At 41.5% G+C, this 16,053-nt stretch overlaps 1 protein-coding gene across 2 annotated transcripts in view; it reads left to right on the forward strand.

The window, feature by feature from the left end:
* The window catches only part of Eyg (eyegone), a 42,684-nt gene that overhangs the window by 19,730 nt on the left and 6,901 nt on the right, over positions 1-16,053 (forward strand). For both annotated transcript variants that reach the window (XM_025304048.1, XM_025304049.1), the window contains exon 2: positions 3,015-3,191. In XM_025304048.1, the coding sequence (XP_025159833.1) occupies positions 3,015-3,191 (177 nt within the window). The remainder of the gene's footprint in view (positions 1-3,014; positions 3,192-16,053) is intronic.

The raw sequence follows: 16,053 nt of genomic DNA on the forward strand, positions 1-16,053 counted from the left end.
TAACGCACGGGGTCGCGGCGTCGTGGTTCTCCTCGCCCGGCGGTAATTGAAATTAATTCACGCTCGAGCGTAGAGAGTTACTTGACCGTGACCACTTTCGCCACGGCGATTACGCGGACTGATTGTTAATTTAACGAAGTATTCAGTCCACCCGGTGGGACCTGACGAGGAACTCTCGCGTGATTAAAATAGATTCCCGATGATCATCTCCGGGCCCGTAAAAGCCACCCCTCTGGGATCTCGTTAAGTGGCCGTGCCACTTGGCGATAACTTGAACAATAATATGCATAGTGGGAGAGAAAAATGCGCTTGGCGCTACTGGAATTGCAGCGACTTTTCGCCTCCCCCCTCCCTCCTGCCCTTCGGTCACGCGTCTTCTTGTTGTTCGAACAAAAAGAAATAACGGTAGTGGTTGCAGCGCACGTAAAAGATGTTTAAAAAAAGTTTAGGACTTTAAGGGCAGATAATAAAATCACAAAATGAAGGGAAAGGGTCCTGGTGAAGGTGGATCGAAAAATTAATATTGTCGGAGCTATGAACAGTGATTTATTTTGACTAGAGCAAGCGACTTACTCATTTGTAGTGTATGGCTATATGTGAAACGTATTTCCGCCATCTTTTGATTAGAATAATACGATGTCATTCTTATCACACATTGGAAAACTTTGTGATAGCGAAGTTCTCTGCAATTGTTCACTCTGTTCACGAAGACATGTGACTAACAATTGTTTGGTGAAGCGTGTATATAAACGGGAAGAAAATTAATGTTTATTTATATCCCGAGCAAAAGCGGAAAGCCTTTTTTTAGAGATTCCTTTAAAGCCTGGTATTCTCTTCTATAAACAATATAGACAGATTCATACATCAGAGAATACAGAAGCATCAGGAGCGAATAAATCACTTATAATTGAAACAAATAATTGTTCATAACTTCGACGATATTAATTTTTTGATCCATGTTTATTAAGATATTTTTCCTTCATTTCATGAGTACTATCGGCCCTTAAAGTTCTGAGCCCTTTTCTTCAAACACCCTATAAATATTCGTCTTCGTTGACACTGTGGTAATCGTTCATTGTAAAAAAGGCTTTTCTAAGACTACAATTCTTCCCCTATGCGATTATAGTCACAAGTATTGAACTTTTTCCTCAGTGCAGAAATACGGCAATCGCTGATGAAGAATTATACAGGATGTTTGGAATCTTTTGGAAATGAAAAACTCTGAAGATTAATCAGATCAAACTGCGAAGTAAAGTCAAGTACCAATTTGCAAAAATCGCAATAGTTATTAAGTTATTAATGATTGAAAATGATCATATCTATTTCATATTTATAAGTTATTTATTTCATATTTATTTATTTCATATCTCTAAGAAAAACTCTTTTAATTAATAACATGGAAATTTGCTTACTTATTTGCAAAGTGGTAAAGGACTTTTTTGTCCAAAATAATCTAGTCTGTAATTATATGACAGCTAAAAGATCCCGAACACCCGGATACCTGTATAAATATATATTTCATTCAGGTACTTTTTTTCAACCAACGACCGCTGTGCGACGGACTGTCTGAAAGAAAAGACCATCATTGTTATTTATAACTATAACCGTATAGTGAACAAATTATAGACAGGAAGATCGTTTTTTCGTGGTAAATGTTATCGTAGTATCGATAACCTCATGTGCGTGTTGCTATTACTATTTTTTTGTTAGAACGACAAAAAAGATAAGCTGGCGTCGAAACCGGCTGTAATTTTGGTGACACCGATTGTTTTCATTTCTCTCGGTGCGACGGAACGATTATTAGTCACCGCTCGGGCCTCGTTAAATTCTGCCGTAGAGATATAACGCAGCTTATAACAAAGAAATCCGCTAATCACGAAGAATGTCATTTAAGTACGTTTTATAGAGGATTTTTTCCCTTCGATTATTTTAATCGACCGTGTCTGTGTCGAAATGATCGCTCCCGTGGTGTTAATTAATCATTCCTCGAGTTTCTTTGATCTCTGCCATGGGAATGAGTTAACCGAGATCCGTTCATCTCGTCGCGAGCGACGTTATCCAAACGCATTTATTTAAATGATACGTTCACCGAGTCTGTCGTTGACCGCCAACTATCATCGCGATTGACATGTCTGCATCGAAATGATTCTCCCCGTGACGATCATAGTCGCTGCTTGAGAGCAAATTAGCGAACTCTGAAGTAAAATCATCACCGCCTTAACAATCATGCGAATGTATACTTACCCGCAAAAAAAAAAACGGGCCGCTAAATTTTAATACAATCTTCTAACAACTTTCAATAGCGATAGCTCAGTCAAAAATCATCGTATTAAGATGAAACAAAGCTCAAATTAAAGCTTGGTCATTTGTTGTCAACAACCAAAAATCTAAAAATAAATTATAAAAAATGTTTTACAAAATGGCGGATGTTGAAATAGATTTCGATTAATGGGAAAAAATATTTGTTTTTAACTATTGCATTGCTCAGGGGGGGTCGGTTCTCTGGTACAAAAATCTATGAGATTTAAGGCTCATTTATTTCCTAACAAATCCACACTTTAATCATTTTTCTACGATCTTTTTTGACCAATTCTCCTGAGGAATGCAACAGTTAAAAAGCAAATTTTTTCCCATTAATCAAAGCCTATCTTCAACATCCGCCATTTCGTAAAACGTTTATTATAATTAACTTTTAAGTTTTTGGTTGTTGACAAAAAATGTCCAAGTTTTAATTTCAGCTTTGTTTCATCTCAATACGATGATTTTTGGCTGAATTGTCGCTATTGAAAGATGCCATAAAATTGTGCTAAAGTTTAGTGGCCCGTTTTTTTTTGCGAGTGAGTATATCGCCTTCAACCACCGATTATTGTAATCAGTGATGACGAATACGCTTCCGCCTAATTATTATTATTGTTATTATTATTATCATTACTACTATTACTACTGCTAATTATTGCTCGGCCGCGTGTTTTCAATACTACGCGTGTGACAATGAAATTTTCTCCCGATTGCAGGCGTGAGCTTGCAAAATTGCACAGCGGGCCCGTTCGCCAGCGGTAATAGCGGCGGCACGTCACGACAGCGCTTAATCGAATTGTCGCATGGATTAGGAGCACTGAGGCACTACAACGATCTCGCCAACCACGTGTTGTCCCTAAATCAGCAAGGCGCAGTCGTCACGAAACTTTTAGGTGAGTCTCGACGGTGTGTGTGTGTGTGTGTGTGCGCGCGCTTGTGTGTGTGTGCGTTCGTGCGTGCGTGCGTGCGTGCATGTGCGCACGTCCACTGAGAAAAAAGGTTCTGTTGGGTTAACAAAACACCAATAACCGCAACAAATAGTTTGTTAATATAGGACAGCAAATGAGGACTTCATCGTGGTAACAAATTATTCCGCTTGTGATTTGTCGCTCTGACGAATAATTTTATAATGAGAACAAACGATACTGTTATGTTAGTCCAACAAATTATAAATTTTTTATTTGTTGGCAATATGAGCAAAGAATATGAGCAAAAGTTAGAAATTATCTACAAACAAATCAGTTGTATTAACTCTCCTCTATCAATGTATAATATGCAGCAAAATGCATCCATTACATCTAATTAAACATTGGTGGAGAAATGTTAACAAAATAATAATTCTGTGCGTGTGTGTTTTGTAGGAATTCATTTTTAGCATGACACATTATATAAAATTAATAAACTATTAAATAACTGTTAATTAAGGTTAACGGAGATATACATACAAAGGTTCGTACTGCAAACGTACTTTTATCAATAAAAAGATTTGTGAAAGTAAATCGCAACTGCTTCAGAAAGCTTATAAATTATATTCAGAGATGCTTTTATCTATTAGGAGTATTTTGAAGAGATTCTTTTTTCTCAGAAACTGATTTACTTAAGGAAGATGATGAACGAATACCTCAATCAAAATGTTTTCCTTCTTTTTCTACAATTTTTTCCCATTTTTCTGGCAAGAGATGGATTCCGCGACGATAAAAAGATACTTCTTTGGAATTGATCCAATTTTCGACAAATTTTCGCACTTATTCCAAGTTATGAAAGTGTGTATCCTCTAGAGCCCGTTGTATCGATCGGAACAAGTGATAATCGGATAGAGCAATGCCTAGAGAATACGAGGGATACGCGTGATAAGACTCCCCATTCCAGCTCTAATAGCGTTTGCTTCACTATATATAATGCATATAGATAATGCTATAGATAATGCAATATGAGGTCGAGAGCATTGTCGCGAAGAATCACTTTGCGTCGTTTACTCGTGATTGCTGATCGTTTCCGGCCCAATGCTCGCTTCAATTAATTTTATAATTGTTGTCGATAACGATCAGCGGTGACAGTTTTATTTCGATTTAACAGTTTATAGTACACAACACCTTCTTGATCCTATCAAATACACAGCAATACCTTTGAACCATGAATATTGCGCTTCGAAGTGGACGTTGCTGATTGGCCTGGATCAACCTAGAATTTCTTTCATTTGGGATTATTGAAATAGATCCATTTTTCATCTCCAGTGACAATTCGATACAAAAAAGTTTTCATTTTTTGTTTGACGATCAACGAAATGCAAATGTTCAACTGATTCGCAATGGCATTTCCGATAATTGACATGGAACCCATTTTCCTTTTCTGTGAATCTTTTCCATATAGTGTAAACGTTTAGTAACTGTTGTACGATCGACATTTAATGCTTTGGCAAGTTCTGAAGTGGATTGTGCTGGATTTTCGCTCGAATGCTTGCAAATCTGCATGTTCAAGTATTTTTGGTTGTTCCGTGCGATCTTTGTCGTCAATATTAAAATCACCACCTCTGAATCGTCTAAACCAATATTCATATGTCTTAATTGGTGAAGCCATATTACCATAAGTTTCTATCAGAATTCTATGACCTTCAGTCGCCGTCTTCTTTTGATTAAAAAACAAAAGCAACGCATGTCGAAAACGCTCTTTAGGAAGCTCTATTTTTTAAATTTAACACGATTTTTACTGCGTTTATTGTTAGTAAATGACCAAATATCATGGATTAATATTAAAGCATTAATAGCACAGTCACTGTGTGATTGAAATGTCTTCGATAAAACTAACATTAATGCCATCTTTTGCAAAACCGTCGAAACCAAATCACACTCCTAATACATTTAACAAATATATATGATTTGCATCTCCAGTGATGTATGCTCGTTAAAATTACAAATAACGAAAAGTGATTTGCTGCGGTAACTGTTTGATTTGCTGCCCGTGCAATTATCAAGCGGCAAACGTTCAGTTGTTATGACAACGGAAGTCTTTTTCTCAGTGCCTCCTTCATCACCGAGTGCTTTTCCACGCGCGGAGGGAATCGCACCCGCAAGATGCGCGTGCACGCACGTACGCTCGATATTACGCACGACGTTACTTCTCGTCGTCGTCGGCGATACAAGAATATGCAAATTATCGGGTGACATTTTCCGCGAGCGCGAGAAGGGCTGCTACTCAGGGGAGAACTACTCCGTTGACATATCGCCATTATATTCGTCAGCCGCTATACGCGACGTATCGAGCGCACGTTACTTACGCACGTAATTTCGATACAGAGTCGAGGCGAAGGAGTCGTGGCTTTTCCGTTGCATTTGCGTACCGAGAACACACCGCGTCGATTCCATTCTGAGGAACTGAGGGAAAAAATAGATCCTCCAGACGCTCAAGGGGAGACTCTCTCTAAAGTCGAAAATTGCCACGTTGACGCACACACTGCGGCTTTGTCGTGTGCCCATCAAGTACAATTTTTTTTATAATTCTTATCAATCAAAACGATGAGTCAACGTTGGCATAATTTCGATAGCGGGAAGCCAAGGCAGAAGTCGTCCGTTTTCTATTGTATTCGCGCACCGACGGCGGTATCGATTCTTTTCTGAGAAAACGACACAGAGGTAGATTTTCAGGGTGCACAGAGGAGACTTTTTACACAAGGGGAGAGAGAAAAAGAGAGAGAGAGAGAGAGAGAGAGAGAGAGAGAATACACGCATAGCAAGTTGCCTTTCTTCGTGTATCTTTTCAATGCAATTTCTAGGAAATTCTTACTCAGCGAAGCAATAAGCCAGGATTGATTATTAAACATTTCCACTCGTTTAAAAAAGGCATCTTCAATTTCCCTTAAAAAAGGTAAAGAAGAAGGGAAATATAAAAAGAACAAAATTCCGTTTTCTCCGCTCTCTCAGAGCAAATCGGTAAAAGTATTTCTGATTGAATCGATGAAAAGAGCATTTGTCCGACTGACAAGGAAACATAGGGAACTCGGGAATTCAAAAAATTCTGAAACTTTGTGTGGAAGTAAAGTAGTTGATCCGTAATGTAAAACTATTTTTTGTTCGTGCGGAATTCCAGTCTGAGGGGATGAAAGCACCCTTCGAAAAAAAAAATCATTTTCATTTTTAGCGCACATTTTTTAAAATACGAGGCATATGCAAAAATTGTTTACATGAAAGTTGCAGTGGATTTCATACTTTTTGCAACTGCGTGTTCAGATTTTGCAAAATTGAAAAATTTCTGAAACCTCCTCCGCCCTCCTTCAATTTTGCGAAATCTGAATACACAGTCGCATAGAGTATGAAACACCTTGCAACTTTCATACAAACCATTTTTGCGTATGTCTCGTATTTTAAAAAAACATACGTTAAAATGAAAGTGGTTTCTTTTTTCGAAGGATGGTTTCATCCCCCTTAGACTAGAGTTACTGAATACTCGTCGATTCTCAACGCAAACACCTCGTCTGCTATTCCGCTGATTTCGACTAGCGGAAATAAGAATTCACTGCAACATCTGTAAAACACGAATTCGTTATATCTATATCAAATCCAATTTCCCGCGTAGCGATGTTTGTAGCGATGGACTTAACGGCTTCCATGCGACTTATGCGTCTACAAACTGCATCAGCATAACCTTCTTTCTCACCCCGAACAGTTCCTTCCCGCGTATTTTCGACGCTGGATGCGAGTTCGCCCAAATTTTCTCACCACTTCGTGATTCTGGACAAAATGGCGTGAGTCGTCGGATCTTTTTCTTCATTTCGCCGGATGCTACGCGAAAATACAAACTCCAAATCTCAAGAAAATTTTCTTTCGTCCCATTTTAGTATGATCTCCCTTTTTGCTTTGGGACGTAGCTGTCCCTGCAAAAACAGCCCAGTCTCTCACACGCAAACAATGGAAAAGGAACTTCGTCCTTTGTTGACACTACATTAGGCAGAAAGCAAGCGCTTTTTGAACTTCCAGCTACTGTTAACCGACCCCTCGACGAAACTTCGCCGATTTATAAACGAACCGCCAATTACAAGCGCGGCATCTCAGCGAAGAATACACTGATTGCTCTCTAGAGGTTAATGCACTTTTATTCGGTGCCTTCGTGTTCTCCTCGGGAAAGCTTCTCAGAGAAGGAGAGAGAGAGAGAGAGGAATAAACCAGCATCGTTAGCCCGCGTCGAGCTCGAAATTTGCGTAATACGCGATCGGATCCGCGCGGTAATCACCGGCGGCCCTAAAAGGGCCGCCGCGTTAACATGCCGAGCGTTTTCGAACGAGCTGAAGAAACAAGGGTGCATCGTGCGAGCGGACTCGCGCAGAAGGGCACGGCTGTACGTAACGAGCGTCACGAAGGACGTACCTCACGGCCGGCCGAGAGAAAGAGAGAGAGAGAGAGAGAGAGAGAGAGAGGCTCGTTAGCCGCTAAAATTAACGCGTAATAGTCGTTGCGCTGGCGCGTTAAACTCGCGCGAGCGCGCGGCTGCCAGTGAGAGCTCGAATAATTCGTCAACGATCGCGTCCCACTGGCGCGATTTCTTCGCGACGTCCCGAAGGAGGCCGCGCCTCCTTCGACTCCTTCGCCGCGACTCTTTCGATTCGACGAGCCTTGAACATCGCGGTTCTTGAAGGAAGAAAATTCGCCGCGTATCATCACTGCAGAAAGACGGATGCGCGTAAATTTACGGGTGGCAGCTTTATTGGTCGGCGTGTGTGAAGGCCCCTTTACAATTGGGAAGCTCTAAGGGGAAGCTTTCTGATTCTGCGATTATCGCGACGTGAGATGATGGACGATCTCCACGAAGAAAATTAATTGACGTAAACTTCAGCGAAATGCAAGCGCAAGTTCCGTTTGCTCCTTACTCATCTTAGGCAAAACGGAAAATTCAGTTACGCTAACGGAACTGTCTTCGTTTTCGCGCGCAAAATACTCGGTTCGTACGACTGACTTTCTGTTGGGTGACAGACGATTGAGAACTGGGAGAAAAATACAACTGATGTCGCTAAAACTGTGCAATTAAATTAATAGTTCGCACCAGTGAAGTTATTCTTGGCCTCAAGCGTGTCTTCTTGTTATTCTAACAAAAAAGCACCATTTGCGACATAACTATGGTAATAGTAAAGCAGGTTCTCTCTTGGCTATAACTCTTTCACTATACGATTATTACAGTTACAGATGTCAAATACTTCTCTCTCAGCACAGGAGATTGTCGTTCGGTCAAACGCCCTCAATACCTCAACCGAGTTACAACACAGACGAATGTTCTCGAGGTCGAGGTAACAGAAATATCGCGTATGTTTCGTGTCTGGTTCCCATTGCGTTAGATATCCGAGATTTTCTCCGTGTCGAGTGACAAAGTAGAAATATGAAGGCAATCATCACAGAATTTATAAAGCGAAGCAACATGTGAAACGTTATCACAATGACAATCTGCGAGAGCAATTCTTAGTAAATTCGTGCTGCATTGCTGCATTGCTGCATATAACAAAAAATTACAGAATCATATAAATTTAACGATCAGTTCAATATAGTGTTTTCAATATAGTGCATTTGCTCCATAAGCATAACTAAAAGTTTGCAAAATGTTTACATTGAGTTGCTGTCTCTGTAAAGACAGTTATCTATTACCGTGATAATCACGCAAGTCTATTTGGGACCTGCCATGCACTGTTTCATCGTTTCGCGTCCCTAAAGCATTTAGTGCAGTATTTCGTGACATATATACAAGGTGAATCGATAATATCGACTTTTGGAAATTTCAAAATCATCAAATTAACAAAAGTCAGAGCGCTATTGTAACAATATATTCTTGAGAATAGAACCAAATAGAATAAAAAAGTCTAGTACTATTTTTTCTTCCGACAAATAGTTAGCGAGATATCGAAAGTTAAATATTGAAAAAATTACCAAATTTTCCCTAAATATCTCGAAAAAATTAGGCAAATAAAAGAAATGTTACAGGCAAAAGTTGTTAAAATTAAGTGGTAGGAAAAGAAAAGAAAAAATTGAGGTTTCTATTTGAAAAAATTAAGATGACCTTCATCTGACCTTAAGTATACAATTCAAAACAAGATCACCATTGTACGTTCCTCTTTAAACAATACAACTTTTATTTAAAATATTTTTGGTGAAATTGCACATTTTTGAAATATTTGCCTGTTAAGATTAAAAAAAGCTCACTCTATATATATATATAATGTCCGAGATTTTTTGGAAACGAAAAATTGTGAAGATTAATCGGATGAGAAGAAAAGTCATGTACTATTTCGCAAAAATCGCAATAGTTATTAAATTATTAATGATTGAAAATGACTCTATTAATTTAATACTTGAAAATTTGTGTATTTATTTGCAAAATAGTAAAAGGCTTTTTTTGTTCAGGATAACCTAACCTATAATTATATGACGGCTATTGTGTCTAGTGATAGATATGAATATGTTAAACTTTGAAGCCTGAATCTTGAATCTGTCGCTAGACACAAAAGCCGTCATATAATTATAGGTTAGGTCATTCTATACAAAAAAGTCCTTTACCAATTTGCAAATAAATACGCAAATTTTCAAGTTATCGATCAAAAGAGCTTCTAGATGTGGTCATTTTCAATTATTAATAACTTAATAACTATTGTGATTTTTGCAGAATGGTACATGACTTTTCTTCTTAGTTTGATCTGATTGATCTTCATCATTTTTCACTTCCAGAAGATCCCGGATACCCTGTATATGCATACAAATTGTTGTTCCCCGAAGAGAGGCGCTACGTTGTATCGCATTCTGCGTCTAGCAAGAACTGACGTACTCGACCGCGAGATAACGCAGGCCGGGGCGCTTTCGCCGCGGTCTGAGCACGCGAGTGCAATCTTACACGCGAGAACACGCGGTGAAACTCGCGGAAAGTCAGCCTCGAGACGAAGAGAACGAGATCGAGAATCGTCGGGTCGCGAGTCGAACAGGAGCCGAGATCGCGTTCGAGGAAAGGGCTGAAAGAAGGAGGAAGTCGAGATGGAGGAATATCGAGGGAGACGAAGAAGAAGACAACGAGGACGAGGACAACGTCGACGACGACGAAGAACAAGAACAAGAACAAGAACAAGAGGTCGAGAGAGAAGAAGCTGAAGAGGCAGAGACTCGCGCGCGCTCGCCGAGAGGCGAGCAATAAAAAATGGAGGCGAGCCACCGAGCATCGACGTGGAGAACGTCGGAGTTTCTCTCTTTCTCATAGTGAGCTCGCCTGCTACCTCGCGCGGTCCTCGTTAACTTTACGAGCCGCTCGTAAAAATACCGTTCGGACCCAGGCCGCTCTGCTCGGCGGCGCGCCGGTAATGTCTTCATCGTCCGCTGAATACGGACTCCTTAGGCCTCTCTCCAGGTGAATATAATGTACCATAATCGGCCGGCCAATTACTTAACGGCGGCGAACAATTAATCCCGCCGGCGTGTTCGGCGCGAGCCGGGCGCTCCTCTTCGCTCCTCCAGCCGCGAGCCTGCCGAACGAGACGGAACAAGCGACATCGATCTCGTCGTGTTGTCCTGAAGAAGGACAGAGAGAGAGAGAGAGAGAGAGAGAGAGAGAGAGAGAGAGAGAGTCGAGGCCAAACGGATAAATAACAACGACGATCGAGCGAGGAGCGACGAGAGGCTAAATCGGGGCCGTTTACTTGAGGACACACGATGATGATGGCCGTCTCTCGAGGCTTCCCTTTGCCGAGAAAGAGAGAGAGACGCGCGCATTCAATTCTCCCGCTGGATTAATCGACCCAAAGATGGATACACGGTGCTCTTCGGAGGCATCCAGTGTGTACGATGAATGGCCAAAATCTCAACGGCGCTGTAACGAGGCTAGCGTGTCGTTATCTCGTTCATTAAGATAACCGGACAGCAAAGTGCGAGGACAATGCCGAAGGCGTTCCGGCTGTTTCGTAGCTTCTATCACGAGTCTCCTCCGTGTACACGCCCGCCGTGTAATTACGCTAACTCTTCATTACGAATTTATAAAAGAGATCACCTTTTCGCTCACACTCGATGAATGCACGCATGCGACGCGCTCGCTGAATGCGCTCTTCTCGAGGCGTAACGACGCCACGAAAGAGAGAAAAAGGGAGGAAAGAGAGCGCGAGAGGGAGGGACGAAAAGGGAAGACTGACACGTCCATCGTCCGACTCGCGGGCGCAACCTAACCTAACCAATAACCGACTAACTCGGCGAAATTGGCTTCGTGCGGTTTCTTTTATTAAAAACGGCGCTCGGCTTTGCAAAAATCTTACGTACGCACGCACGTATGCACGCACGCACGAACGCACGCATGCACGAACGCACGCACGCACGCACGCACGCACGCACGCACGCACGCATGAACGAACGTATGCGCGCACACGTGCAAAAGGGAAACGGACCGAGAGCAAACCTCGCGAGCGAGCAGCAATGAAAGAGAGAAGAGATCGACCAGGAGGAAAAGATAGATAGGGAGAGAGAAAGAAAGAGAGAGAGAGAGAGAGAGAGAAAGAAAGAGAGAGAGAGAGAGAGAGAGAGAGATATGGCAGGTCGGGGCAAGGAATTTGCTCGCGGCATGGATACCTATTAGATGGGTACATCGTTTATACCCGGCACGCACTTCATCCGTGGGAGCGCACGCGATACCCTGTCGGGTTTAGCCGTCATTATTGTTATTAATAATAGTACGTAACGACCGATAATTGCTCAAGTCTGCCTGCGCCTCTGGTTTCCATTACCTCGCGGTCTCTCGCGGCATCGTCCGCTGGAATGACGGACAGGACTGATCTTTCTCTCTCTCCCTCTCTCTCTCTCTTTCTTTCTCTCTCTCCCGGTCTTAGCTTATGTCTCCGTCTCCGTCTTTCCATCCGTCGCATCCTTGCCGCCTGTCGAGGTGCCCGAAGACGCGGCCAGGCCGCGACAGAAAGCCGCGAATCACGGATGATGCATGCACGTCGGCGGTGCGAGCGACGTCGTCCTTCCACGATGAATCCGTGCGTAATTGGGGTCAGAAGGCGAGTCTCGATGGGACCCTTTACACTCGATGGTTGACGTTGATGTTAGCACGCGAACGTGACTCTCATTTCTGCTCGCTCCTACCGTGCCGCGCGGCTCGCGTGGAGCAAAACGGAAACAACGGACATACAGTCTGATCTTCAAATGTGACGCCGTGCTTTTGTCTATCATTAGGACGTGATAGCGAAAAAATCGACCGACGAGAGAGAGAGAGAGAGAGACACGGTGCAATATCGGTGCACGATAGAACGGTCGATCGGGCAAATCGATGATCACTCAGCAGCCGCTGAGCAGCTGCTGTTGCCGGTCTGACGTCACAACACGATGACATTTGTGCTGATGTTTGACCGCTAGTGCACGAGGCTGCTGCGGCTATTATTATCTGAAAACTTAATGCGACAAAAGTTGCTTGGTTAGCTGCTCGTTCGTGTAACCGTCGATGGCTCGCGCGTCGGTCTGTGCCTGGAACACGCTTACGCGAGCGCCGCCTCTGCCGACGTTTCCCTTCCGATAGTGGTATACCGGGAGGTATTAATTAACTCATGACTAATTGACGCCGCTTCGCTCGTTGTCTTTCCCACGGCTTTAGAACGGTGTATTAGAAGTTTAATTTCTGTTGGATACACGATGGCGCAGGAGCCGAAGTGCGTGCTTCCAGGAGTCGTCCGGCACGACACGATGACTTTCATGCTGAAGATCTCTACTGTCGAGAAATCGCATGATATTTGTGACTATAAGTGCACAGCGCAGTGTTTATGGTCAAGGGAATCATTTCTGTAGGAAACGTCGCGCTATGATGTTGCTGTAAACTTTGCTACATATTGCTATTTTTTCGTTAGAGCGCGACAGGAATGTGGTTGGTGGCGCGGTAAAAGGACTATATAGTAGTATGTGGTAAAAGTATTGAAATTCTTTCTTTTCGCTGTTGGCGTAATTTTCCACTCAAAGAGCAGATTCGCTCGGATTCAAGCGATTGTCCATTCAGAGTGTATCTAATCGTCGAGATAGCTTGATATTTGTGACTACAGTTATGTAGTGAAAGAGTATTACAATTACGGGATGACCATTCTTGCAGAGAGTGTTACTACAATATAAGAAAGAACAGTAGGTTCACTCGGTGGTGGTGCTTTTGATCTCAGGTGCTACAAGACCGCCATGTTATTGGTTGTGCGCGGGTTATAATGTGAATGACAATGAATAGTAGCTAAAACAGATTTATTGCTGTTTTTCAATATTTACTGTCAAATCTATAATATACATTATAAAATAACGTAAAAATATGAACTATTATTAACATAATATGTTAATAATATTATAATTAATAATATATAGCATATTAATAATTATAATATAGAAAGATGTATATATATATACAGGGTGATAAATTTCAAACGTAACAGGTAAACAATCTCGGAAACTAAATGATATTGAGGTCCGCCTTTTTTTTATATTGTATTGTATTTCGAAGGGGACACATTTTGATTAAAACAAAATTTAACACTTTGCAAATTTAAATTTGCACTTTTGCAGTTTTGCAGTTTATTATACAACATTTATACCCACCTCTTTCATTCATTTTACTGATTTTAATAAAACAACAATATTATATTAAAAATTCGGTCATATGGTTAATCGTTGCTTACACTTACACATTTTGACAGCTATTGGCCGCCATATTGTTGGTCGTGCAGTTCAGTCATGCACGACAAACGACCGTTCGCACTATTTTGTGCTGAGTAAATCTACTGTTCTTTCTTATACTGTGGTGTTACTATAATGTTACTATAATGACAATAACCTTGCACATATACTGCAACTACTCTGCTCTTTCAAGCGAGAAAATACAGTTCACACCGAGAAAGCTATAGTTTTTGGAGAGCTTGACCATTTTTTCCTCATACAATCAATTTTTTCACTCGAAGCTGAGGAATAAATCCAACGTGTTATCAGAGTCGACTCCAAGTTTGGATGAAATATCTATTCGTTCGACTCAAAGTGCCATTTTGATTGTCCTTTTGAGCGAACTTGCATTCGTCTTGAGTAAAATTTCACTCCAAGAGATTTCGACGGCAATTAGTAGCATTAGAGACAAAATTTTATCAACGCGCGAGCTGAGTCCAAAATTAAAACTTAATTTGCGAGATCCTGGAGTAATTTCGTGGACCACCAAAATTGCAGATAAAGGCGCGTTAATTTTGAGATTTTTCAACTCCGAATGCAAGCTCCGAATTACTTTGTCGCATTTCACGGCGGAAAAGCTGTCATCGCGTTAAAGTCCACCAGTAACCGATCGAGAGTAACGCGTCCAGAGAGAGCGGCAATTTTCGTCCCAACATTCGAGGAAGAATATACGCCTTTTTTACGCGATATACATGAAATTTACTTACCGCAGCGCTCGTCGAAGTTAAGCAGACGTCCGTCGCTCGCGTATGATAAATCATTCCGGATTATCGCAGGCCGACGCGCAACGGTTACACGTGCGCGGATAATTCTCTCGTATCACGATGTGCATTACGTAAAGTATCCTCGCACTGTCCTAATCACTGCGTCATGAATTTACTCAGATACGAAGATGGGATTGATATCCGTTTGCAGGTGGCACGCGATGCTAAGTATCGCGCACTGTAATTAACGATGAGTCTGAAAACACATCGACTCATTGCGAATGCACGATGAAAGTCTCGAATTATGCTGATTATTATTCACGATCGAAAATCCTGTGGGGTCCTGGAGATGCCGAACGTTCCTAGAGCTCTGTGTGGTTCGGAAATATCGAACATCACTAATTGGGAAAGAGGTCACGCGACGAAGTCACCAGGTCGTCGCGAGGTGTAATTCGCCCTGTATTTTTCTATTTTTCGTGTTATTCGATTCGATTCGATTCGATTAGCTTACCATGAAGTTTGAAATGTTGTCAAGATATACTGTGATCGTGTGAAAAATATCATCGCTCATCTTTATCGACTCATGAGAGAAGGAGAGAAGAGAGCGAAGGGACGGTGAAACGGTAAGGTTGGTAGGCCTTAAACTAATTAAACTAACTTAGATGCATTCCGTAATTGATCAGCTGATTACGCTTGGACGTCACAGCCGTCTATTACTTCTGTTTGCAAACTTGCTTTTAGTTATTAATCTTGCAATATTAGATAGAGAAATGGGTAGATTTTTTATTATTTATCACCCTGATTATCGGATCTTCTGATCATAAAGTCGATCGCGTGAATCAGCCGATCAATTACGGAACGTATTAAAGTTAGTTTAAGGCCTACCAATACCTCATAACTAAAACCAAAGTTTCCAAAATCGATTTCGGAACAGATTTGAAGTTGTAATCAATGTTAAAAGATGGCACGTTATTTGTATCGTCGCTATTGTTACAAGTTATTTTTTTCCAATAACAACTATGAAAGGACATTCCTATTTTTCCATCCATATTTCTATTTTTTGAAAATGGTAGCGGCAATTGAACTTTTGGGATAACGAATCGTAAGTATGCAAATGAGGGTCTCCAGAATTTCATAAAAACAGCCATAGAATTCGCACGATTTCTTGAATAGCGATAACGGTAATCAGCTTCCTTTTTTCCTTTTTTTGCAAAATTGATAACGCTAACGGTAACGAGAGACGGGTAGCGTTTTCTTTTCTCAACGGGTAGCAGTAACGGATTATTCTTCAAAAGTAACTTTCCCAACCCTGGTCGTGTAAAACATCGTAATTGCCGATGGATCAAAGCCTGCCACACACGCCCAAGAAG

The sequence above is a fragment of the Harpegnathos saltator genome, unplaced genomic scaffold (genome assembly GCF_003227715.2).
Source record: "Harpegnathos saltator strain DR-91 unplaced genomic scaffold, Hsal_v8.6 scaffold587, whole genome shotgun sequence".
NCBI lineage: Eukaryota > Metazoa > Arthropoda > Insecta > Hymenoptera > Formicidae > Harpegnathos > Harpegnathos saltator.